Here is a 21,998-nt window from a genome sequence, read left to right on the forward strand (position 1 = left end):
TCTGTAGTCGCCCACAATGATTTTCTATGTTTTATGAACTTCTCTGTAGACTCTATGTTATGAATTTATATGTTTTATGAACTTTTCTTTGTAGACCTTCTATGTTAAATCGTCCAAACTAATTCCAACAGTGCATTTAAAAAAGACAAGTTAAACATTACATATTCCGAAAGGTTACTGCACTACGGAATTCTAGTTTGGTACGAGGATAGGTTACAAAAAACATCATCCTATCCTGACCCTGTTAACATCCCCTAATCTACCTAACAACAGTACACAAAAGCATCAAGTTCAAATACAATCGCAACAGCACACAATAACACATCCAATATCTAATCATACGTTGCCAGGTTCTCATCATTGTCTTGGTTTTCCCATTCATGGCACATAAGAAGCTCTCGAAATATATCCAGCGCCATCTTCTCCCTGATGGTCTTCCCGTGTTTTTTGTCAAACGCGGTGGGAAATTCTATCCCAAGAGCATGACATTCGATGTACTTCAGAGTGAAGGTGCCACAATCACCAGCTCGGCACTGAGGTACTCCAACGGTTTGTCTCGCATATGTGTATGGCTCCAATGTGTATTGAACCTTTTGTTCGTCAGAGAGCGCGCACTCAACAAGCAGATAAGGGACCATTGTGACAAAATGCTCCATTACCTCATCGAGTTCTTTAGGGCTAATATGAGAGACAATGCTGTCCCAGACGACGATGTGCCTCTTAGGGATCGATATCCATATAGCAATCCAATGCTGGTTTTTGAAGTTCACAGGTGCATAGATATCATCTACATCCACCCCCCAAACCTTCTTAGATTGGCAAAAAGAAGGTATCAAGCCTGCATGATAATTCCACGCCCCACCAGGGAGTCTTCTTCCTAAACCGTTGGCGTCAGGAGCGTCGCTCTTAAAATCAGGGTAGGAGGCCCTCCACTGCCGAGAAAATACATGATCAAGAAAGCACATTCTGACGCTCCTGAAATGTTCTGGATGGTTTTGGTACTGTTGCCTCAGTAGATTAATAAAAGCATCCATTTGCTGCATATAAAACAATACAAGTCAAAAAACTACCAGACGACTTACAAACGACTTACAGACGACTTAGAGACGACTTAGAGATGACTTACGTAAGATAACTACCAGACGACTTACAGACGACTTACATACGACTTAGAGACGACTTAGAGACGACTTAGAGAAGACTTAGAGAAGACTTAGAGACGACTTACGTAAGATAACTACCAGACGACTTACAGACGACTTAGAGACGACTTAGAGAAGACTTAGAGACGAGTTACAGACGACTTACGTAAGATAACTACCAGACGACTTACAGACGACTTAGAGACGACTTAGAGAAGACTTAGAGACGAGTTACAGACGACTTACGTAAGATAACTACCAGACGACTTATAGACGACTCACAGACGACTCACAGACGACTCACAGACGACTTATATAAGAGTAAGAAAATAGCAGAAGACTTACATGGTCGGTCAGCCATTCTAAGGGGGTTCGGAAGACCTGATAAAATCGACTTGGACATCTACGTGGTTTTTTTTTTCAGAGGCAGTTTATGAGAACTGCAAACACAAAATGTAAATAATCAAATGGAAGCTTTTTTTAATCAAATATAAATAAGCATATTTTTAACAGCAACTTACGGATCTTTTTGCACCCATGCAGTGAGCTCCTTCGACTTCATCTTGTCATAGGGTGCAAAAGGATCATAGCCTCCGCCAACCTGTTTGTTTGGAATGATCTGTTTGGCAGTGCTGTTTCCCTTAAAAGGAGTTTGCTGTGTGGGAGCAAGCTTCCTTTCTCGCACACTTTTTTTACGGAGATTCACCAAAGTAGTCTCCTTCTTTGTCTGCCTTATAGCTTCTTCAACGAGTAAATCTGAAGCGGTGGAAACTTGTTTGTCCAATATAAGAAGGCTAGGATCATCACTCGGTAAGTTGTCTGCAGGACTCACAAGACAGAGCTCTCTCGAGGAACTCGGTTCTGTAGTAAGACTCGGTTCTTTGGCTTCCTTCTGTCCTGCTTTCGCCCCATTCACACTTTCACTCTGCAATTTCGAGTTCACAGTGTGTTTAAAAACTATTAACAAAAGCCCTTACAGCAAAGATCAAATTCACACTATAAACAAAGCATACATGTTCAGAATCAAGGCATACAGTGGTTCATGTTCATCAAAGCGCACTAAAAACAAAGCACACATGTTCATCAAAGCACACAAGAAACAAAGCACATCAGTCCTGACTCTTCCTAACACTTTGCCTAGTGACTCTCTTCTCTGCAATTTTGGGAGAGGTTTTGGTACTAACCCTGGGTTCTTCAACAGGTTTTGGTGGATTTGAAGTGGTTGTAAGTTGACGATCATCAGATGAACCCCCTATGTTGGTGATTCCCACCTTCTTCTCCACAGCTACCATCCTATCCGCCAGTAACTTGAGCTCCTTAAAGCACGTCCCAAAGCCAAGATTAATGGCATCAGATATGTCCTTCAAGGACTTTTCAATCTGCTGATGCGTCATCCCTTCACTACCCGCCGCAGGTGTCTCAGCAGAAACAGAAGACCTTTTACGAGCTTTCTTCCGAGGTTTGCTACTTTCTTCCTTCACAACACTCTCTGACTTCACGGGACTCACTTCATTCTTCACTGGACTCACTTCCATCTTCACAACCTTGCGAGTACCGGTGACTGGCCAGCATTCCATGGTCCACTCCCATCCAGGATCATTAAACATGACTTTAATTATGTTATCCGCGGCAGGGTCATCTACGTCTCCGTCCCATTTTGGAAACATTTCATCAAAAGCCTTCTGAACGAAGTTCTTCACGATAGTCTGCAATAAATAAAAGATATGAACTTAGTTAAGTTGTCTGAGAAGTATTTTGTTCTCAGACTACTTAAAGTTAAGTCGTCTGTGAAGTATTTTGTTCTCAGACTACTTAAAGTTAAGTCGTCTGAGAAGTATTTTGTTCACAGACGACTTAAAGTTAAGTCGTCTGAGAAGTCTTAGGAGTGAAGTTAAGTACCTGTTTATTGATAGCAGCCTTAAAAAAATTGCGTTGTCTTTTGCCACCCTTGTAAGCCAGCAACAGTGGAGACGGTCTGTTTGGTATGGGAGACCCATAATTAGCACTCAATTCTGGCAGAGCATAGTACGCCCACACTTGGAGCACTTGTATGAACCCATCAACAGTGTAACCAGTTTGCGTCAAGTCTTTTGCCTTCAGAGAATCCATCAGCACCTTAAACGCCACTCTCCCCCATGGATAATTCTCAAATTTTTCTAAATCCATCACTAGCCTTGCAAGACTAGCTGATGTAGCGGATGAGAACTTTTTCCCTTCGATGTACCCTGCGTAGATGGCAAGGTATCTCAGCCGCATGCGATCATCCCGAGACCACTCGTCGCAGTTGTAAAATGCTTCTGTTATCTGTTCAATACTTGGCCCAGTATCGATATCAACACGCATCTTCTCCCAGAAAGTAGCCATCTCCGTCGTAACCTCACACCTTGGATTTTCCAGGTCCTTGATGTAATCGCAGTTCAGCCCAGTGAGGTGTTCAAACTCTATCAGTGAAAACCTCACAGGTTGTGAAACGACAAGACTCCAGAGCTCAAACTTCTTCTTGATGTCTAGCTGGAAAGAGAGCATAAAATGTACCAGCCTTGAAGTCCAACCAAAGTCAAGCTCCTTGAATTTGATGAACACTCCTAACTTCGACGCCTTCAGATCCTCATATTCGTCAGCTGTGAGACAATCACATAGAGCTTTAAACAACTTCGTGTCATCAGAATGATACGAAATGCTCCTGATTGCATCAGGCTCTTCTCCTAATGTAAACATCCTCGGCAGGAATTCTGGTAAATCCATTTTAAGGCCTGCAAATAATCACAAACAACCATCTCAAACAACCATCTCAAACACATAGGTTGCGCACTATGCTAAATGCTATAGAAGACTTGCAGACGACTTCCAGGAAGTGAGAAGACTACTCAGACGACTTCCAGGAAGTGAGAAGACTACTTGGACGACTTCCAGGAAGTCGTCCAAGTAGTCTTCTCACTTCCTGGAAGTCGTCTGAGTAGTCTTCTCACTTCCTGGAAGTCGCCTGAGTAATCTTTCAGCAAAAGACTACAACAATCTCAAAATCTTTTAAACAAAAGACGAATGACTTACAGTTGGAGAATATATTGTCCGAGAAGATATGGTCGGAGAAGATGTGGCCCCAAGCCGTTACAGATCTGCAAATCGAAGGGAAAAGAAGAATCAATACTAAAATATTTAGGGTTTTTTCTGGCGGCTAAACGCCTTAATACATGAGAAATAACATACCAGCGGCGGAGTTTGGCAAACGAGATTTCAGATCTGAAAAAAAGAAGCGGACGGTCAGTTTAAACTACGAAAATACTCTACGGCATGAAGGAGAAACGAGATTCGTCGTAATCGGAGAGATTACCGGCGAAGATAACGGCGGAACACGACCACGGTAGGGTTTTCGTCTTATCGCCTTCGAAATCGCCGTTGGAGAGAAACGGCGCTAGGGTTTCGTAAAGTTGTGAAATAGTGAAAAAATAGCTTTTATATATCCGGTAAATGATCCGGTTAGGTTAAAACGTACATTGGTAAAATTAAAGGTTCGGTACGATGTGGACGACTGAAATATACGTCGTCCGTGTAAATTATTCAACAGACGACTGAAATATAAGTCGTCCACACCCTAAACATAACTCCTAAACTTATTTATCTAATTAAACACTTCATAAAATCAAATCAAACTTGAAAAGTGTTTACTATACACAGAAATAAACACATATTGGTGAAAACTAATTTTTGAAAAAAAACATTTTAGTTTTTCAAGATCTAACCCTAACAATACATACAATACTACAACATATGTTTGCCAAACTCCTAAACCAAAGAATATAATGATTCACTACTTCCACTCATCTATCTTCAAAACAAATCAATTTTATCATATCTTAATTTATATCACTTAAAACTGTTTATAATTACTTGATTTTTATTTTTCACGCATCAAAATATTTTTTACAAGATTTATAAATTATTTTTAAAATAAGCTGCTACCAGACGACTGAAACTTCAGTCGTCCAGACGACTTCCAACAATTCAGACGACTCAAACGATTTACTGGGGCTATATTCGTAAAAATGGCTTCTGTTTTTTTGTTTGGTCACAAGGGGCTGAGCTGTAATTTCACTAAGCTTTTAGGTTAGTTTTGCATTTGATTCAAGTTTGGGTATAGGTTTGAGATTAAAATCAAGTTATGGGTTAGTTTTGGCAAAAACCCCTATTTAATATCTCTCTAGTCTAGGAATTTTTTCAACGTCATTGCTCTATTCAAATTTGGATTATTTATATTGAGAGAAGGCTTCCTATAGATAACTGAAATATGTATGTTTCATGGACAATTGAATATTTATATTCCATAGATAATTTTGTACCTATGGAGGTTGACAAAAAAAAAAAACAATTTGTACCTATGGAAGATATGATATGAATCTCCCGGAATCCTTAAAATTACGGATAAATAATACATGGTAGAGGAGACGCTCAATTAGCTAAGTCTGATATCGCACCACAACCAGATTCACATCCATGTAATTTGGTTTCAGAGAGATGTTAGTGTCATAATGATGGTTCTTAGAGAAAAAATTGATATTTTCTGGTCTAGGTTGGTTATTGCAGCCAAGAAAGGGCCTATTTCAACCTTATGTGTTGTGAACTTTGTAGTGGTGTGTATTTCATACTAAATTAACCAAAATTGTAAAAATATTACATGAACTTTACGCGTTGTGCAGGTTAGAGAGACGTTCTTAGGCGATGTGTGGTGAGGAGCTCAAGCCCAGATTTGGCGTCGAAGGCGAGAATGTACATGGGCATGGGTCCTCTCTTATGGTTAATACCTCATACCCTCTCTCTTTTGCCGTGTGCGCGTTAATGGCGGTGACGAGTACAAACTAAGACAATATCATTGGGAGCCAGATACTCTGGAGGAATCATAGAAAGTTCCAGCATTCGAGGCGACGTGATGAATCTCACCTTCACAAACAATACTTCATGATTTGGGTTTTGATTGGGTGGAACACGCCGAGGACGAAGCAACGGGTTGAGCGAAACTGGATTGTAAGCCTTTAAATTTGATTAATTTTGTCAGAGTCGGTTTGTAATCGTAAACTTTATTTCCATTCCTCGGGTGATATAAATATTATTATATTATATTAAATACAAAAAAAAATAAAAAAGGATAAACTATTATGTGTGTTCATATTCTTATTTCTTCTATTATTTATATTAATTATGCATTTCAAGTTTTGATATGAAACCATTTTGGGTGTTACTGATCATGTTAGAAAAAATAATAAAAACTTAATATTTATTAGATACAAATTAGATGCAAATAAAAATACGTCTAAACTACTTACATAATTTAATATTATTTTTATGTGTTGTTAAAAAAAAGAATTAATACTATTTTCTAACATTAAAAATTATAGTGTTTTTAATATTTATTAAAAATTACTAAATTTATAAATGTGATAATTACTCCATATGCGTAAATATTTTCAAATATATTACAATATATATTTTAGTTTTGTTATCAACACTTAAAATAATAATGATTTTATAGTAATTTTAGAATAAGATATCTCTCAGTATCTATTTCAAATATATTTATCAACACTTAAAATAACAAGATCTATTTCTCAACACTTCAAATAACAATATCTATTTTCAAATAATTATTTCAAATGTAGTACAATATCTTTTTAATTTTGCTATCAACACTTAAAATAATAATGATTTTATAGTACTTTTTTTGATAAGATAATGGAATTTCTAGTGACATGTTTTATTCTAGTATCATATCATCAAATTCATAAATGTTTTTTTATATAGTGCATATTCTCAGATGATTTGATATGATTTTCTTACTAAACATTGTAACGCTAAAAATAATTATTATTTTACTTTAGTAAAAGTAAATATCAAAATTAATTTTGACAACTTTCTTCTTATTAATAAATAATAACCTTATTTATTCTTAAATTATTATAAAGTTACTGACTTTTAATTGGTAGCATGGTCCAATTGTAAGATGCCAAATATGTATATTTCATAATAGTGATATGCCATATGCGAAATGGTCCTATATTGTAAGGATTCAACAAATAACAGTAACCTCATATAGCTATGCAGAAAAAACAGCAAGCACGTGCGTTAGTTGGTAAACAATAATCACATGTTTTATTTAGAAGAGATAAGTATAACTACATGCGTCTTTATATAAAACAAAAAAGGTAATCACAAGTGGACTGAGAAAAATATCCGTAAAATTTCTTTGTTTGTTATCATTTAAATTCGAACAAAAAAATATTTGTATATATGTAACTTTACGAAGCAAAAAAAATACTAATATGCAATATTGCATATTCGTAAAAATAAATCAATTAATAAATACTAAAAAGTTAAGAACAAATATCTGATCCGATCTATTACATACACATATATATATATATACACATATATTTAAAGTATTATATATAAAATATAATTATTATATTTTATATAAGTTACAATATTTTGATTAAATTAATTATTTTAGTTATTAGAGTTTTTAAAGGTAAATATATTTTTATTTTTCGTATTACAATATTATTTTATTATATTACTATTAACGTTAACGATCAGCCATAAGACGATAATGAATCCTCAGAAAAGTAAACCTAACCTAGATTCAACTACGAAACCAAGCCTCACAGCTCATCAAGAAGGATACCCATCTCTGTTGGGATTGTTAAATCCCATGTCCAACTTTGTATTCTCCGATTAGTACGATATTGTTCACTTTGGGCCTTAGAGGCTGGCCCGCATGAATTTGCTTTTGGTTTCCATCCCAAAAGGCCTCGTACTATTAGAGTTGGACATCTATTTATATATTAGACACTCCTTGTCTAATTTTCCAATGTGGGACTTAGTTTGTCATTTCACATTCTCCTTTTCAAATTAAGGATCACATTCATCTCGTGACCCACAACTGACTTCCAAGATCTTCTGACTTGATTTCTGCCATACACCTTTCATTCCTAACTCATAGGATACACATTCATCACTCGTTCATCATTCAAAGGGTATTTTGGTCTTCTTGCAGATTTCTCGTCAACCACTCTGATACCAATTGTTGAGATTGTTAAATCTAATGTCTAACTCTATATTCTCCGATTAGTACGATATTGTCCACTTTGGACCTTAGAGGCTGGCCCGCATGGATTTGCTTTTGGTTTCCATCCCAAAAGGCCTCGTACTATTAGAGTTGGACATCTCTTGATATATTAGACATTTTTTGTCTAATTTTCCAATGTGGGACTTAGTTTGTCATCTCACAATCTCCACCTTCTCGGAAGGTTTAACGCCTCCTTCACCAACCTATCTCCTTCGGACTATACTGGGCGTAACACAACTATGATTACAGAAAACACATTTATCATAAATAACAAAAGAAATGGCCCAACGACCCAGCTCGGAAAACTTGCATAAACAACGCTTAAAACAAAAGGAAACCAGAAGCATCACCAATCTTCATGAACATATACATCTTGTTCCAGTGTCTACTGAACGGAATACTGGGATTAAACCTTCAACGGCTCCTCAACAATTGGATGGCCTTCCCGGAAACGAATATGATAAAACACATTCTTGTTAGCCAAGGGAGTGAAATAATACACATATAATATCTTGTGTATGCCGAGATGTATGCTATGAAACTCGCCCAACACCTGGATGGCAATCAAAGTTTTCCAAGTCAATGTATTAAACTGAAAACAAAAAATAAATAAACAACTTTGACTACCAGACTACCAGAGCAAGCATCTCGTTCGGAATCCTACCTCCAACATAAAGATCTAAGATGTCTGCCCTGAAGTAGTCGCTGACGTAGTTGCTGAAGCAGACGTCGTAGTGAGTGGTGAAGACCATGTGGAGTCAAGATGCTGAGCTGGAGTCGTGTAGACTTGGAGAGCAAGGAAGTATCTTGGAGATATGGAAAGAGGAATAAACTTGAGGAGCAAGTTTATGACTTAAAGAAAGAGGAATAAGTGCATTCCAAGAAAAGGAAAGTTGCACTTATTGTTATGGAAGATGTCCATACATGTTGCCTTGGAGACTAGGGTTTCGGGAACATGGAGAATAAGTATAAGATAGCAATAGGGTCGTCTGTAGAGAGATAGAGACACGGAGGCTGATCTTATAGAGAGAGAGAAGCTCTTGGAAGTGTTCTTGGGTCGTGCTGAAGCAGGGACTGAAGTACTTGACGGAGAAGAGACATAAGTGGGTAGCTTAGGAATCTTTCAGTAGCGTGTGTTAGGGTGTTAACACTGACGTGTAAAAGCTGAATTAAGCAGATCTTGTAATAGATTGTTTAAAGGAGATTCTAATAAAAGCTTTGGTGTGCTTGTGTGATTTGTCTCTTGAGTTATCTTCTGCATTACCTATTGTTGTGTCATCTTGCACTAACAAGTGGTATCAGAGCGGGGCACCTAAGTTATCGGTGTAATCCTGAAGGTGAAGATGGACACAATTATTTCTGTGCAGAAGGCGATCGTGTTGAATGCGGACCAGTATGGTCATTGGAAGGCTCGCATGAAGCAAATGATTCGAGCAATCAATGAAGATGTGTGGACAGCTGTGGAGATTGGTTGGGAGGAGCCTACCATACTCACAGGAGGTGAGAAGAAGCCTAAGCCAAAAGAGGATTGGCCAGAGGCAGAACGCAATGCATCAAAATTTAATGCAAAGGCGTTGTCGGTAATTTTTGGAGCTGTTGAAGCAGAGCAGTTTCAGGTAATTCAAGGGAGTACTTCGGCTAAAGAGGCGTGGGAGATCCTGCTGAATTCGTTTGAAGGAGATGAGAGTGTCAAGAGGAGACGTCTAGATCATCTTGGGTCGCAGTTTAAGAATCTCAGGTGGTCTGATAATGATTCTATGGCGAGCTTCAGTGCCAAACTCAGTACTATGGCGCATGAAGCATTTGTACTTGGGAAGAAGTACAAGGAGAAGAAGCTGGTAAAGAAATTACTACGTTGTCTTCCAACAAAGTTTGGAGCTCACAAGGCAGTCTTGCAGATGACTACAAACATGGATGAGCTCAAGTTTGACAAGCTTGTGGGTATGCTGAAGGCACAAGAGATAGAGACAGACAGTAGTTCAGTCTCTACATCAAGCAGTGCGCCAAGGAGTGTGGCGCTTGTAGCTGACAAAGATACTGATAGGTTTCAAAAGATTGAAGATGACATTGGTATGCTGGTCAGGAATTTTGGTAAGATGAATTCTTCTGGTGGGAGGAATCAGTATGGTCGCCAGGGAGGTGATCGTGACAATGGCAGAAGGAGAGAAAGTCTCAAGTGCTATGAGTGTGGAGGCGTTGGTCATATAAGGGCTGACTGTACTGTAGCACATCAAAGAGAACTTAAGTGTTCTGAATGCAGAGGTGTTGGACACACACGGCGTGAATGTCCAAACTCAAAGAAGGGAAAAGGAGTTCAATTGCAGTCGTCTGATGATTCAGACTCTAAAGAAGATGGAAAGGCGATGAAGAATATGGTTGCATTTGGTGCACGCAGGGAGAAATCCAGTGAATCCTCGGATTCAGATGTCAGTACAGACTCTGAGGATTATCAAGTAATGCACAACAAGTGGTTGAATCTCAAGAATGAGAATCTGAGGTTGCAACACGATCTGGTGCAGAGCCGTGAGCAGTATGAAGATCTTGCTGAAGAACTTGCTGCTGTAAATGAGAATTATGAGTCTCTGGAGAAGGAGGTTAGCAAACTGATGGAGGTTGCTACTGATGAACGTGAGAGAGCAATGAGGCTGGAACGTGATTTGGCTGAGAATCGCAAACAGATCAGGATGCTCAACAGTGGATCCAAAGAGTTGGATAAGATACTCTCGATGGGTCAACCAGCCAAGGTGAAGTGGGGCCTGGGATATCGAGGAGCTGAGAGTACTAAGGAAGTACAACATAAGGGGTTGCCACGTTTCGTGCATGGGAGCACATCAGAAAGTGGAGCCAAAGGAGCTTGTCAGGAAGTACGTCGGGACGTACGACAGGGAGTAAGGCAGAAAGTTCTACAGCGCGTAGCTGTGAGTAACAAGCCGAAAGTAGTACATCAGTGCAACAACATGAAGGTCAGACAGGAGGTTCTGAAGCATGGTTGTGCAGCTGGTACAAGGAAGGAGACTGATCGGTGCATCAGCAGCTGTGTCAGGCCAAGCAAGAAGCAGCATCGGATGTGCTGTTGGTTCTGTGGAAAAGATGGACACAAGAAGGTGGAGTGTTTTGCTCGTGCGAAGAGCAGAAACATGGTCAAGAAGGTGAACAAGACGTTCACTAAGCCCAGGAGGGTTGAAAAGGTGTCTTTAGCCAAAAGTGGCTTACTTGATGAGATCAAGAATGAGACATCAGAAGATGGATGCAGCTCTGTTAGGAGTGATCTTCAAGAAGATCAAGAAGCATCAAGCGTGGAGTCAGGACACGGAATTGTCTGTGACACAAAGGGGAAGGAGATCGAAGTGCGTTAGGAAGTGGTGCGAGATGATCTTCAGGGGTGTGAAATCACTCCAAGACAATAGCAACGAGTGCAGAGGGCACTCGGTGCGGATGGGGAAGGGCTCATGGTCAAGGAGACGACACATGAAGGAAGCCTGGTCCTCAACAGAAGCTGGTCGAAGGGTAGTTCGACAGGTGCGTCAGATCGTGATGCAGTACTTGTTATTCCGCTACAGCAGGGGTTGTGTCATGATTATACATGAAGAAACAGACGGTGGGTCTGTAAGGCTTGACATCTAAGCATCTGTTTTAGCTTATTATGCAATCAAGCAGGGGGAGAATGGTGATGTTCTGGTATTTAGTATGCATATCTCATGGGGGAGAAAAGCATGGTGTGGTGCACATCTCGTGGGGGAGAAAAGCACATTTGGTGTGGAAGTTTCCAGGTGGGGAACGTGGTTGCAACGTGGTTGCTGAACCAGAAGATTGTTGTGCTTGATCGGCACACAAAGCTAAAAGGGAGAGATTGAAGATGTAAGATGTCTGCCCTGAAGTAGTCGCTGACGTAGTTGCTGAAGCAGACGTCGTAGTGAGTGGTGAAGACCATGTGGAGTCAAGATGCTGAGCTGGAGTCGTGTAGACTTGGAGAGCAAGGGAGTATCTTGGAGATATGGAAAGAGGAATAAACTTGAGGAGCAAGTTTATGACTTAAAGAAAGAGGAATAAGTGCATTCCAAGAAAAGGAAAGTTGCACTTATTGTTATGGAAGATGTCCATACATGTTGCCTTGGAGACTAGGGTTTTGGGAACATGGAGAATAAGTATAAGATAGCTATAGGGTCGTCTGTAGAGAGATAGAGACACGGAGGCTGATCTTATAGAGAGAGAGAAGCTCTTGGAAGTGTTCTTGGGTCGTGCTGAAGCAGGGGCTGAAGTACTTGACGGAGAAGAGACATAAGCGGGTAGCTTAGGAATCTTTCAGTAGCGTGTGTTAGGGTGTTAACACTGACGTGTAAAAGCTGAATTAAGCAGATCTTGTAATAGATTGTTTAAAGGAGATTCTAATAAAAGCTTTGGTGTGCTTGTGTGATTTGTCTCTTGAGTTATCTTCTGCATTACCTATTGTTTTGTCATCTTGCACTAACACAACAAAACCACAAAACAGCGATCTCGTTTGTTCCTCTGTCGGAAGCACGCTCCGACATGGTGGGACTCCGCAAGTCCATCGAAAGAGAGTACTTCCTCTTAATGTTGAGGATCTCATTCTCCCTTATCTCGGAACAGGGACTGATCCCCACGCAAGACAGAGTATGATAGTATATTGGATCTTCTCTCCAACCTTAAACAAGCTGCTGACTATCCACTTGATCAGTCTCTGGGGCATTATCCCATGCCGGGATAGGAGAATTGAAAGAGACTCCCAAAGAGGCGCTTGTGTCTCAAACGGCCACCCACAAAATAAGCAGGCAAGAAGAAAAGCTCGGATATTCTTTCATCTCCACATTTACAAAAATTTATAAAAGAGACTCCTAAATCCTAGAAGAGTGGGATAGACTATTATCCATTTTTGACTATAGAACCAAGAAGCTAAAATTAGGGTTTACAAACGAATATGTTGTACTTTCTTGTTTGATCAATAAAACACTATCTTTGTTCTATTCTTCTAGCTTTGATACTTTACTTTCTATTTTCACAGTATCACGAAAAATACTAGTTTATTTTAGCTAAGCGATACCACTTCTAGTGAACTCATTTTCCACATTTATCATTTGACAATATTGTAGTGGTGTTGTTATATTTGTAGTAGCTTTGCTGGAACATATAACAAATCATTCCACTTTGCTCTTGACATATGTACATTGTGAAATAAAGACGATTATTTAACTTGTAGTCCCAAAATATCGGTTCTCTAACCTTAATAATTTTGAAAAAATTGTTTTTTTAGAGCTAAAAAATGATAACTATGTCCATTTAAACTAATCACATATACTTTATGTCTCATTAGGCTAATTATTTTCAAAATGGCAATAATGCCCTTAAAATTGTAATTTTTTGTTTTTTTTTTCGTTTTTTTATAAAAAAAAAAATCGATTTTTTTCAAAATATGAAAGTGAATATTCTCAAATATTTTGTTTCCATATTTTTAGGAACTGATTTCTTATCCGTAGAATACAACTAATCTGTAGAAATCAATTTATACAGGTTTTTAGAATTATAGTAGTATGTAGATTTTAATTTCTACATGTTTTAGATTTACAGTAAATCTGTAGAAGTCGGTTTCTACGTGTTGTAGATTTATATTAATGTGTAGATTTTGATTTCTAAATATTTTAGATCGGTAGGTTAAGCGCGGAATGTGTATTCTAAATATTTTTAGAATAGTTTTATTTACGTAGATCACGTATTCTAAACATTGTAGATTCAATGAAAAAAGTGGATTTTGTTTTCTACTTCATAGAATGTCATTTCTACTTTATTTAGAACATAATCTGAAATTTATGATTTAAACATTTTTGGAGCTGAAGAAAATACTACTAAGTTCATATTTGTATTTTATCAAAAGTTATTATTTTTCCAATTTTTTTTGTTTGTAAAATTATTTATTAAATTTATTTTCAAAAATATTAAAGGGTGTTATAGAAAAAAATGACAAAAAATAGACATTAGTCTAAATGGACATACTTATCATTTTTTTGCTCTAAAAAAACAATAATTTTTAACTCAATTTTCACTATTATCACAAATTTCTCTACCAACTCATGTGAAGTCCCATCAAATAATGTTATCAACCTTTTACGTTGAACATAAATCAAGAGACATGATACTCTTAGGCTTCGAATGGGAAAAGCAGATCTAGCGTTGTGGATCTAGCGGATCAAGTGGATCGAGTGGAACAAGAACGGATCTAGCGGTACAAGTGTGGATCGAGCAGATCTAGCGGTACAAGTGTGGATCGAGCAGATCTAGCGGTCAAAAACATATGTTTGAATGGTGAAAGTGGATAAAAAGCTGTCCAAAATACTGTACAAATTTAAAATAATTATTATAAAGTTATTAATACAATTATTTTCATAGTTAAAATAGTTATTTTCTAAATAATTTATAAATGCAATAATATGATTTTCATTTAAAATATAATAGAAATTAACTTAAACATAAATAAAATAATAATTTACGTTGAAACTGTTAAAGCATTGTAGAATATATTGATATTATTATAGTTTATTAAATTATATACTTATCTAAAAGTTTAATATAAAATTATCTGATAAGTTATTACTATAGTAATACTAGTTAGGTATTTGTAAGAAAAACGTTAACTTATATAATGGAATTGATATATATATGATACATTATATGCATTTTATTTCTAATATCGAAAAATTAATAATATTTTAAAATATCTTCAAGATAAACTAATGTAAACATAAATTTTTCAAGTTTATTAAAATAGATATAAAAAAAATATTTCTAATAACTAGTATATATTTAATAAAAAGGAAAACATGAGAAAGAATATATACTTATTATATAAGTATTTTTAAACTATGATAAACTATTTATTTTTTTATAAATAAAATAAATTTAAAATATATGTTGTTAGAGCAGATAGTTAATTAAAAGTATTTTATAACTATAACAAATTAAACTTATATTTTGTAATTTATGATTTTAAAGGTAGATCCACCTTGTACACTTCAAATGTGAAATGGGATTTACTGTTACTAACGGATCATGTTTTTCTTTCACAAAACTGGACCACCTATGCAACTATTTGAACTGCTTTATTATTTGTCTTATTTTATTAAGAAACACAAGTAAACTGTTTTTATTTTGTGAATGAAAATGAAATTGCGGACGTACCACTTAAGGTGTAGGAACCGTCTTTGGTCTGTTTCCCATTCATAACCTTAGGGTATGAATGAGAGACGAATATAAAAGGGGTTCGTACACCAAGTGGATCTCACGCTCATGAATTCCCATTCATGCAAATTATATAATTTTAGTAAGTGGTTCAAATCTATGCTATTAAAAGGGAATCAGTTTTAAAAAATCTAATTATGAAAAGTTGTTGGACTCTTTCATTATAATGTTATATTTTATATCACCTTAATTAATCAACTCCACATAATATGTTTAATATTTGTGCCAAACTAAAAGATTCTGTGACCAGATTTTGTGCTTATTAACATAAAATAATTATAGTAGCATTTATTTTCAAATACCAGAAAGATAGTGTTTAGATTTAGTTTTTATTGTCAGTTATGATGATCATTTATCCGACCCACATAAAGGCTGATTTACAACATTTATTAACATATTATATGAACCAAACTTTTGTATACACAGAATGTATAACTTTTATGTAAAACATAAAATATAGAAAAATGACAATACTTTAAAGTTTTTTAACTATATTCAAAATTTTATGCGTATACACGAAATTGTTTCTAAAAATCTAACATTTTATTTGAAATCTGAAACTTAACCGAAAACCGAACCTGAAACACAAAAGAATAGTTGTGATACCGAAGACATATTCGAAACAGAAAAATATATTTAATATACACAAAACATTTTAGATACTCAGGGTACCGGTTCAGATCTCTGTAAAATCCAAACCTAAACCAACACTGCGGGTCTGAAATGTACCCAATAGATACTTTGCCGTAGACTTGGATCTGAACTGAACATGTATATTCGGATCGGTTTTTATTCGAACTAGAAAAAAATGTTTGGACCTAGGAGAGAGTTACATAACAATATACATACAAAATTTTAAATAAATTAATTCATAAATCATATAATTTTATAAAATTCTATGCTTTGATATAATTCAATATTGTAACATAATAACATACAACAATCATTAACATAATTAAACTTTTGATTGTAAAAAATCCGCGCTTTTGAAGTGCGGATCAATATCTAGTTAAATATTAAATTAATCACAACACTAGTTATGGTTCAAGTGGATCAAAATTTACAAAGAAATTTCCGTGTTCCACTTTGTACAGTATAACCACCAGATATTTGACTTGTTTGCTGTGGTTCTTTTTATTTTATTTTACTATTCCTTTTGGATATTCTTTAGTTTGGAAAAAGTCTGAATATTTAATATCTATTATGTATGTTAGGTTTAAAACTTACAACATAATCCAAATTATAAATTAAAATTGTAATATGCTATATTATTTGTCTCATAATTTTTAACATTTTAAAAAAACTTTTGAATACTTGATAATTGATGTGTTAGTTAATATAAAAAATTAAACACTATTTTAGTAAAATAATAGTCATTTTTATAACCACTCTTAATTATTAAAAATAGCAATATAAATTTTATATAATTAATTAAATTTATATAGTATTTTGAACCGCTTTTTATTCACTTTCACCATTCAAACATATATTTTAGATCGTTAGATCCGCTTGAAGCACACTTGTGTCGCTGGATCCGCTAGATCCACTCTTATTACACAAGATCCGCACACTTGATCCGCTTTTCCCATTCGGAGCTTTAACTAATATTGCTAACTGGACAAGAATTAAGGCTACATTTAGTGATGTCAAAACGATGCAGAGTTACTTAAGTCAGGTTCAGGGAAAATGTTTGTTTTTGTATTTTACCATCGGCTTATTCCTTCTTGCCACATAGAAGTGAAATTTGCTGTTTGTTACATGAGCCTTTGAGTTATGGGTTTCAACGGAACCTTTTTTTGTGGAGACCGGAGATCATAACAAGACGTTGAACTCGATACGAGTTTTTTTTTTGGTAAAATGTTAAAATTATTATACCAAGATTTTAATTTTTGACAGACATTACATGAGATAACTAGTAGCAGAGATAGAGATTCATAAAATAAATTAAACACCAATGCAATTCACAATAACTCTAAAATCTGAAGCAAAGACAAGCAGCCGTAAGCTAAGCAGCGGAGGCCAGCGAGACGTGTTCGGACCAGGGAATGGAAAGGACCGCTAGAATAGACCGGTTGCCATGAGCTACCGAGAGAAAGGCGCCCTCAAACCTTGATGCTACGGCTCCTGCAGCTTCGGGGCGCCAATGAAACACAAACCACTCCAAGAATCGTAAACACAAACTTACAAACAAACCCGAGATTGGTGTACACCGGCGGCACGAGGCAGTGATAACATCTGACGATACCGTCGTTCGGTAAATTGAATCAGAGATTGCCACCTCCAAACCTCAAGACCATGACCGTATACACCCGTTGAACCAAGAGCCCATATAGAGCTAGGGACCGGACGTCGTCACCACAATTACCACCGGAGCATCCTCCACCAGAGAGAGAGAGAGAGAGAGAGAGAGAGAGAGAGAGAGAGAGAGAGAGAGAGAGAGAGAGAGAGCAGAGAGAGAGAGAGAGAGAGAGAGAGAGTAGGATAGAGAGAGAGAGAGAGAGGAGAGAGAGAGAGAGAAGAGAGAGAGAGAGAGAGAGAGAGCTCGAGCTCTGAATTCCTAACTGTAACTAAGCCTTCCTCGAACACCTAACCCCTCCTCCCCGTCTCCATCAGAAAGAGAGTCGTAGTTCCGAAGCACCAAGGAGAACATCAGGGGGCCTTGAGTGCCACACCGCCGGAAACCTCAACTTTGAGGTGAGTTGAGCACACGGCCAAACACACCACCATGCGCCGTCACTGGAGACTCAGAAGAGGAGGAGCACGCCCCACCCTTTGAAGAGACTCCAAATACGAGTTATTATTTCTGAACCTTCTGATGTCTACTTTCTAAATGGCTGCGATGAAGAATCATCGACAATTAAAGCTGAAAGAGAACATGTTGTGCTCCCTTTTTTTAGATCTGTGGTGATTTAGAACATCTCCAATAGAAAATATATAGGTGAATATCTCATTTTAAAATAAATAAATTATCTTTTACAAAATAGAAAATAGAGTGTATAGCAAAATTTTCAAATGAGAACTTATGAAAACCTCATTAAAACCTCTAATGTCATATGTCCATTTATTGCTGACTTATTGATCAAGCCAGAGGATGATATTACCTTAAAGAAGCTGCTGGAATATCCACTTGATCAGTCTCCGGGGCATTATCCCATGTCGGGATAGGAGAATTGAAAGAGACTCCTAAAGAGCCGCTTGTATCTCAAACGGCCACCCACAAAAGAAGCATGGCAAGAAGAAAAGCTCAGATGTTCCTCCATCTTGTCAGGAGCCAAAAGTAAAAACCCGAACGTGTGTAGCAGGAATCCGACAAGAGACTATATACTGTATGACCCATATAATCGAGCCTAGGATTTGCTGAAGTATCTCCGCCATCCAAAACGGGAAGAGCTGCTCGATATATGCCGCCAAATTAAAGAAAAGATGACAAATTCAAAAATCGAGAATTTAATTCTCAGAATTTGAATTCACTTCGGCATTGAAATCAGGATTTGCTAATCCCAATGGTAAGATATCGACTACAAAGATTTATAAAAGAGATTCCTAAATCTTAGAAGAGTGGGATATAATATTATCCAACTTTGACTAGAAGCAAGAAGCTAAAATTAGGGTTTACAAATGAATATGTTGTATTATTGTTCGATCAATAAAATACTATCTTTGTTCTATTCTTCTGACTTTGATACTTTACTTTATATTTCCATAGTATCACGAAAAACCCTAGTTTATTTTACCTAAGAGATACCACTTCTAATGAATTCATTTTCCACATTTATCATTTGACAATTTTGTAGTGGTGTTGTTTGTTGACCTAAGCTAAACTTGAGTTATAAGTTAACTCCTAATGAGGTTAGGAGTAAAATAGATTGAGAGTTATCTACAAGATATATTACCTAATGAGTTTAGGATCTTATATGTGCTATATAAGGAGATGCTAATCTTGTGGCATAACTTGTGAGATTACAAGCTTTAGTTTTGAGAATTGTTTCTAGAGCTTTGAGATTAATAAAAGAGTTTGAGTTTGAGTTCTTGATTGTTGAGTTACAATATCAACTTTGGTTTCAAAACGTGGTATCAGAGCTTCTATATTGAAATCAAACCGTTCAAGAAATATAAGAGAGAAACATGGGAGATTTAACGGTGACTACGTTCAAACCAAAGACGAGTGGTCCCTCAGCCATCCAATGTCCTATGCTTACCACCACCAATTACACAGTATGGAGTATGCGTATGAATGTCCTGCTCAAGGTGCATAAGGTTTGGGAATCGATTGATCCAGGAACTGATGATAACGACAAGAGCGATATAGCTCGAGCGTTTCCGTTTCAGTCAATTCCTGAAACCCTAATCCTACAAGTTGGTAACTTAAAGACTGCAAAAGAAGTATGGGATGCGATAAAATCAAGAAACATAGGAGCTGATAGGGTCCAGGAGGCAAGACTTCAAACACTGATGGATGAGTTCAATCGTATGAAGATGAAGGATACAGAAACCATAGATGAGTTCTCTGGTAAACTTGCGGAAATATCCTCAAAATCTGAAGCCTTAGGTGAAGTTATTGAAGAATCAAAACTTGTGAATAAGTTTCTAAGCAGTCTTCCAAAGAAGAATTACATTCATATCATAGCTGCGTTAGAAAAAGTCCTTAACCTCAACACAACAAGCTTTGACGATATTGTGGGAAGGTTAAAGGCTTATGAAGAGAGAACTAAGGTTGAAGAGGAACCAGAGGATCAAGGAAAACTTCTATATGCTAATAGTGAAAATAAAGGACCACAAGATAGCTATGGAAGAGGAAGAGGAGGTCAAGGTGGTCGTTATAACGGAAGAGGAAGAGGACGCTATAATGGTCGTGGTAACTGGACACAAGGAAGAGATGCATCTCGCGTCGTGTGTTATCGTTGCGACAAGACCGGTCATTATGTCTACGATTGTCCCGATAGGTTACTTAAGCTTCAAGAAATACAGGAGAATGAGAGTGATAGCACACACGAAGCTGAGGAGCTGATGATGCATGAGCTAATCTATCTTAATGAGGATAAAGTGATGCCAAGCAAGTTTGAGACACAATCCGGAGCTGATAATATCTGGTACTTAGACAATGGGGCTAGCAATCACATGACTGGTAATCGAAGATACTTTACGAAACTGAACGAGAAGATAAGTGGAAAGGTACGGTTTGGTGATGACTCAAGGATCGACATCAAAGGAAAGGGTTCAATTCTAGTCATCGGAAAAGACGGGAAACGGAAAACATTGGCTGATGTTTACTTTATACCGGAATTAAGAAGTAATATAATCAGTCTTGGTCAGGCTACGGAATCAGGTTGTGATGTCAGGATGAGAGACGACTATCTAACCATTCGTGATAAAGAAGGGAATCTGTTAGTCAAGTCTGTAAGATCAAGAAACCGCTTATATAAAATCACAATGGAGGTTGAGAGTACAGAGTGTCTTCAAGTAGAGAAGGTGAGCGACTCGAGCTTATGGCACTCCCGTCTTGGACATGTTGGAATAGACTCTATGAAGGCAATGATGAACAAAGAGATGTTTACTGGTATGCCAAATTTTGGCGTTGAAAAACAAACATGTGCGTCGTGCCTTATGGGGAAACAAACGAGAGCTTCTTTTCCAAAATCAACAGCTTATCACGCCACGAATGTTCTTGAACTACTTCATGGTGATCTTTGTGGACCTATCTCACCATCAACTGCTGGAGGAAGCAGGTATATATTTGTTTTGATTGATGATCATTCGAGATACATGTGGACGATTCTTTTAAAGGAAAAGAGCGAAGCCTTTGATCGTTTTAGACGTTTAAAACGGTTGATTGAGCAAGAGACCAAGGTCTCAATACAGACTCTACGCACAGACAGGGGAGGAGAGTTCACGTCTCAAGAGTTTCAAACTTTTTGTGATGATAATGGAGTAAAACGTCACTTAACAGCTCCATACTCACCACAACAGAATGGGGTTGTGGAGAGACGAAATAGGACGCTAATGGAGATGACCAGGAGTATCATGAAGCATATGAAAATACCAAACTATATGTGGGGAGAAGCTGTGAGACACTCAACCTATTTGATAAATAGGGTTGCTACACGAACGCTGAAAGATATTAGTCCATATGAATGCTTTAAGAAGAAGTAGCCTAATCTGGGACACTTAAGAGTGTTTGGTTGTGTTTGTTATGCAAAGAAGGATACACCACATCTCAAGAAGCTAGAAGATAGGTCACGGGAACTAGTACATCTCGGAGTCGAACCAGGCTCTAAAGCCTACCGCTTATATGATCCTGAGAAACGTAGAATAGTGATCAGCCGAGATGTTATCTTCACTGAGGACAAAGCTTGGAGATGGAATAAAACCAGAGATAATATGTCTGAGGTAAGCTTTGATGTCACGTTACCTGACTTTGGTAAAGAAATAGAGGCTAAGGCTAAAGAAGAGGAAAGCGATGAAGATAAGAAGGAAGAAGATAGTGAAACAGA

The 21,998-nt window shown here is 37.2% G+C and overlaps 2 protein-coding genes across 3 annotated transcripts; both read right to left on the minus strand.

Annotated features, from left to right (window-relative positions):
- Positions 1-329: 329 nt before the first annotated feature.
- On the minus strand, positions 330-1,034 carry LOC117127692. The gene has a single exon (XM_033278306.1). It carries the CDS (start codon positions 1,032-1,034, stop codon positions 333-335), a length of 702 nt encoding a protein of 233 aa, XP_033134197.1. The 3' UTR covers positions 330-332.
- On the minus strand, positions 902-4,783 carry LOC117128371. Of its 2 annotated transcripts, XR_004451676.1 has the most exons (3): positions 3,042-4,783; positions 1,664-2,848; positions 902-1,582 (listed from the first exon to the last, which is right to left on the minus strand). XR_004451676.1 is itself a non-coding variant. In XM_033280604.1 (2 exons), the coding sequence occupies exons 1-2, from the start codon at positions 3,885-3,887 to the stop codon at positions 2,252-2,254; spliced, it is 1,443 nt and encodes a 480-aa protein (XP_033136495.1). In that variant the 5' UTR covers positions 3,888-4,783; the 3' UTR covers positions 902-2,251. The 2 variants fall into 2 exon arrangements, 1 of the variants encoding a protein (XP_033136495.1); XM_033280604.1 differs by having other exon boundaries at positions 902-2,848.
- Positions 4,784-21,998: the final 17,215 nt, after the last annotated feature.

The sequence above is a fragment of the Brassica rapa genome, chromosome A09 (assembly GCF_000309985.2).
Source record: "Brassica rapa cultivar Chiifu-401-42 chromosome A09, CAAS_Brap_v3.01, whole genome shotgun sequence".
Lineage (NCBI taxonomy): Eukaryota > Viridiplantae > Streptophyta > Magnoliopsida > Brassicales > Brassicaceae > Brassica > Brassica rapa.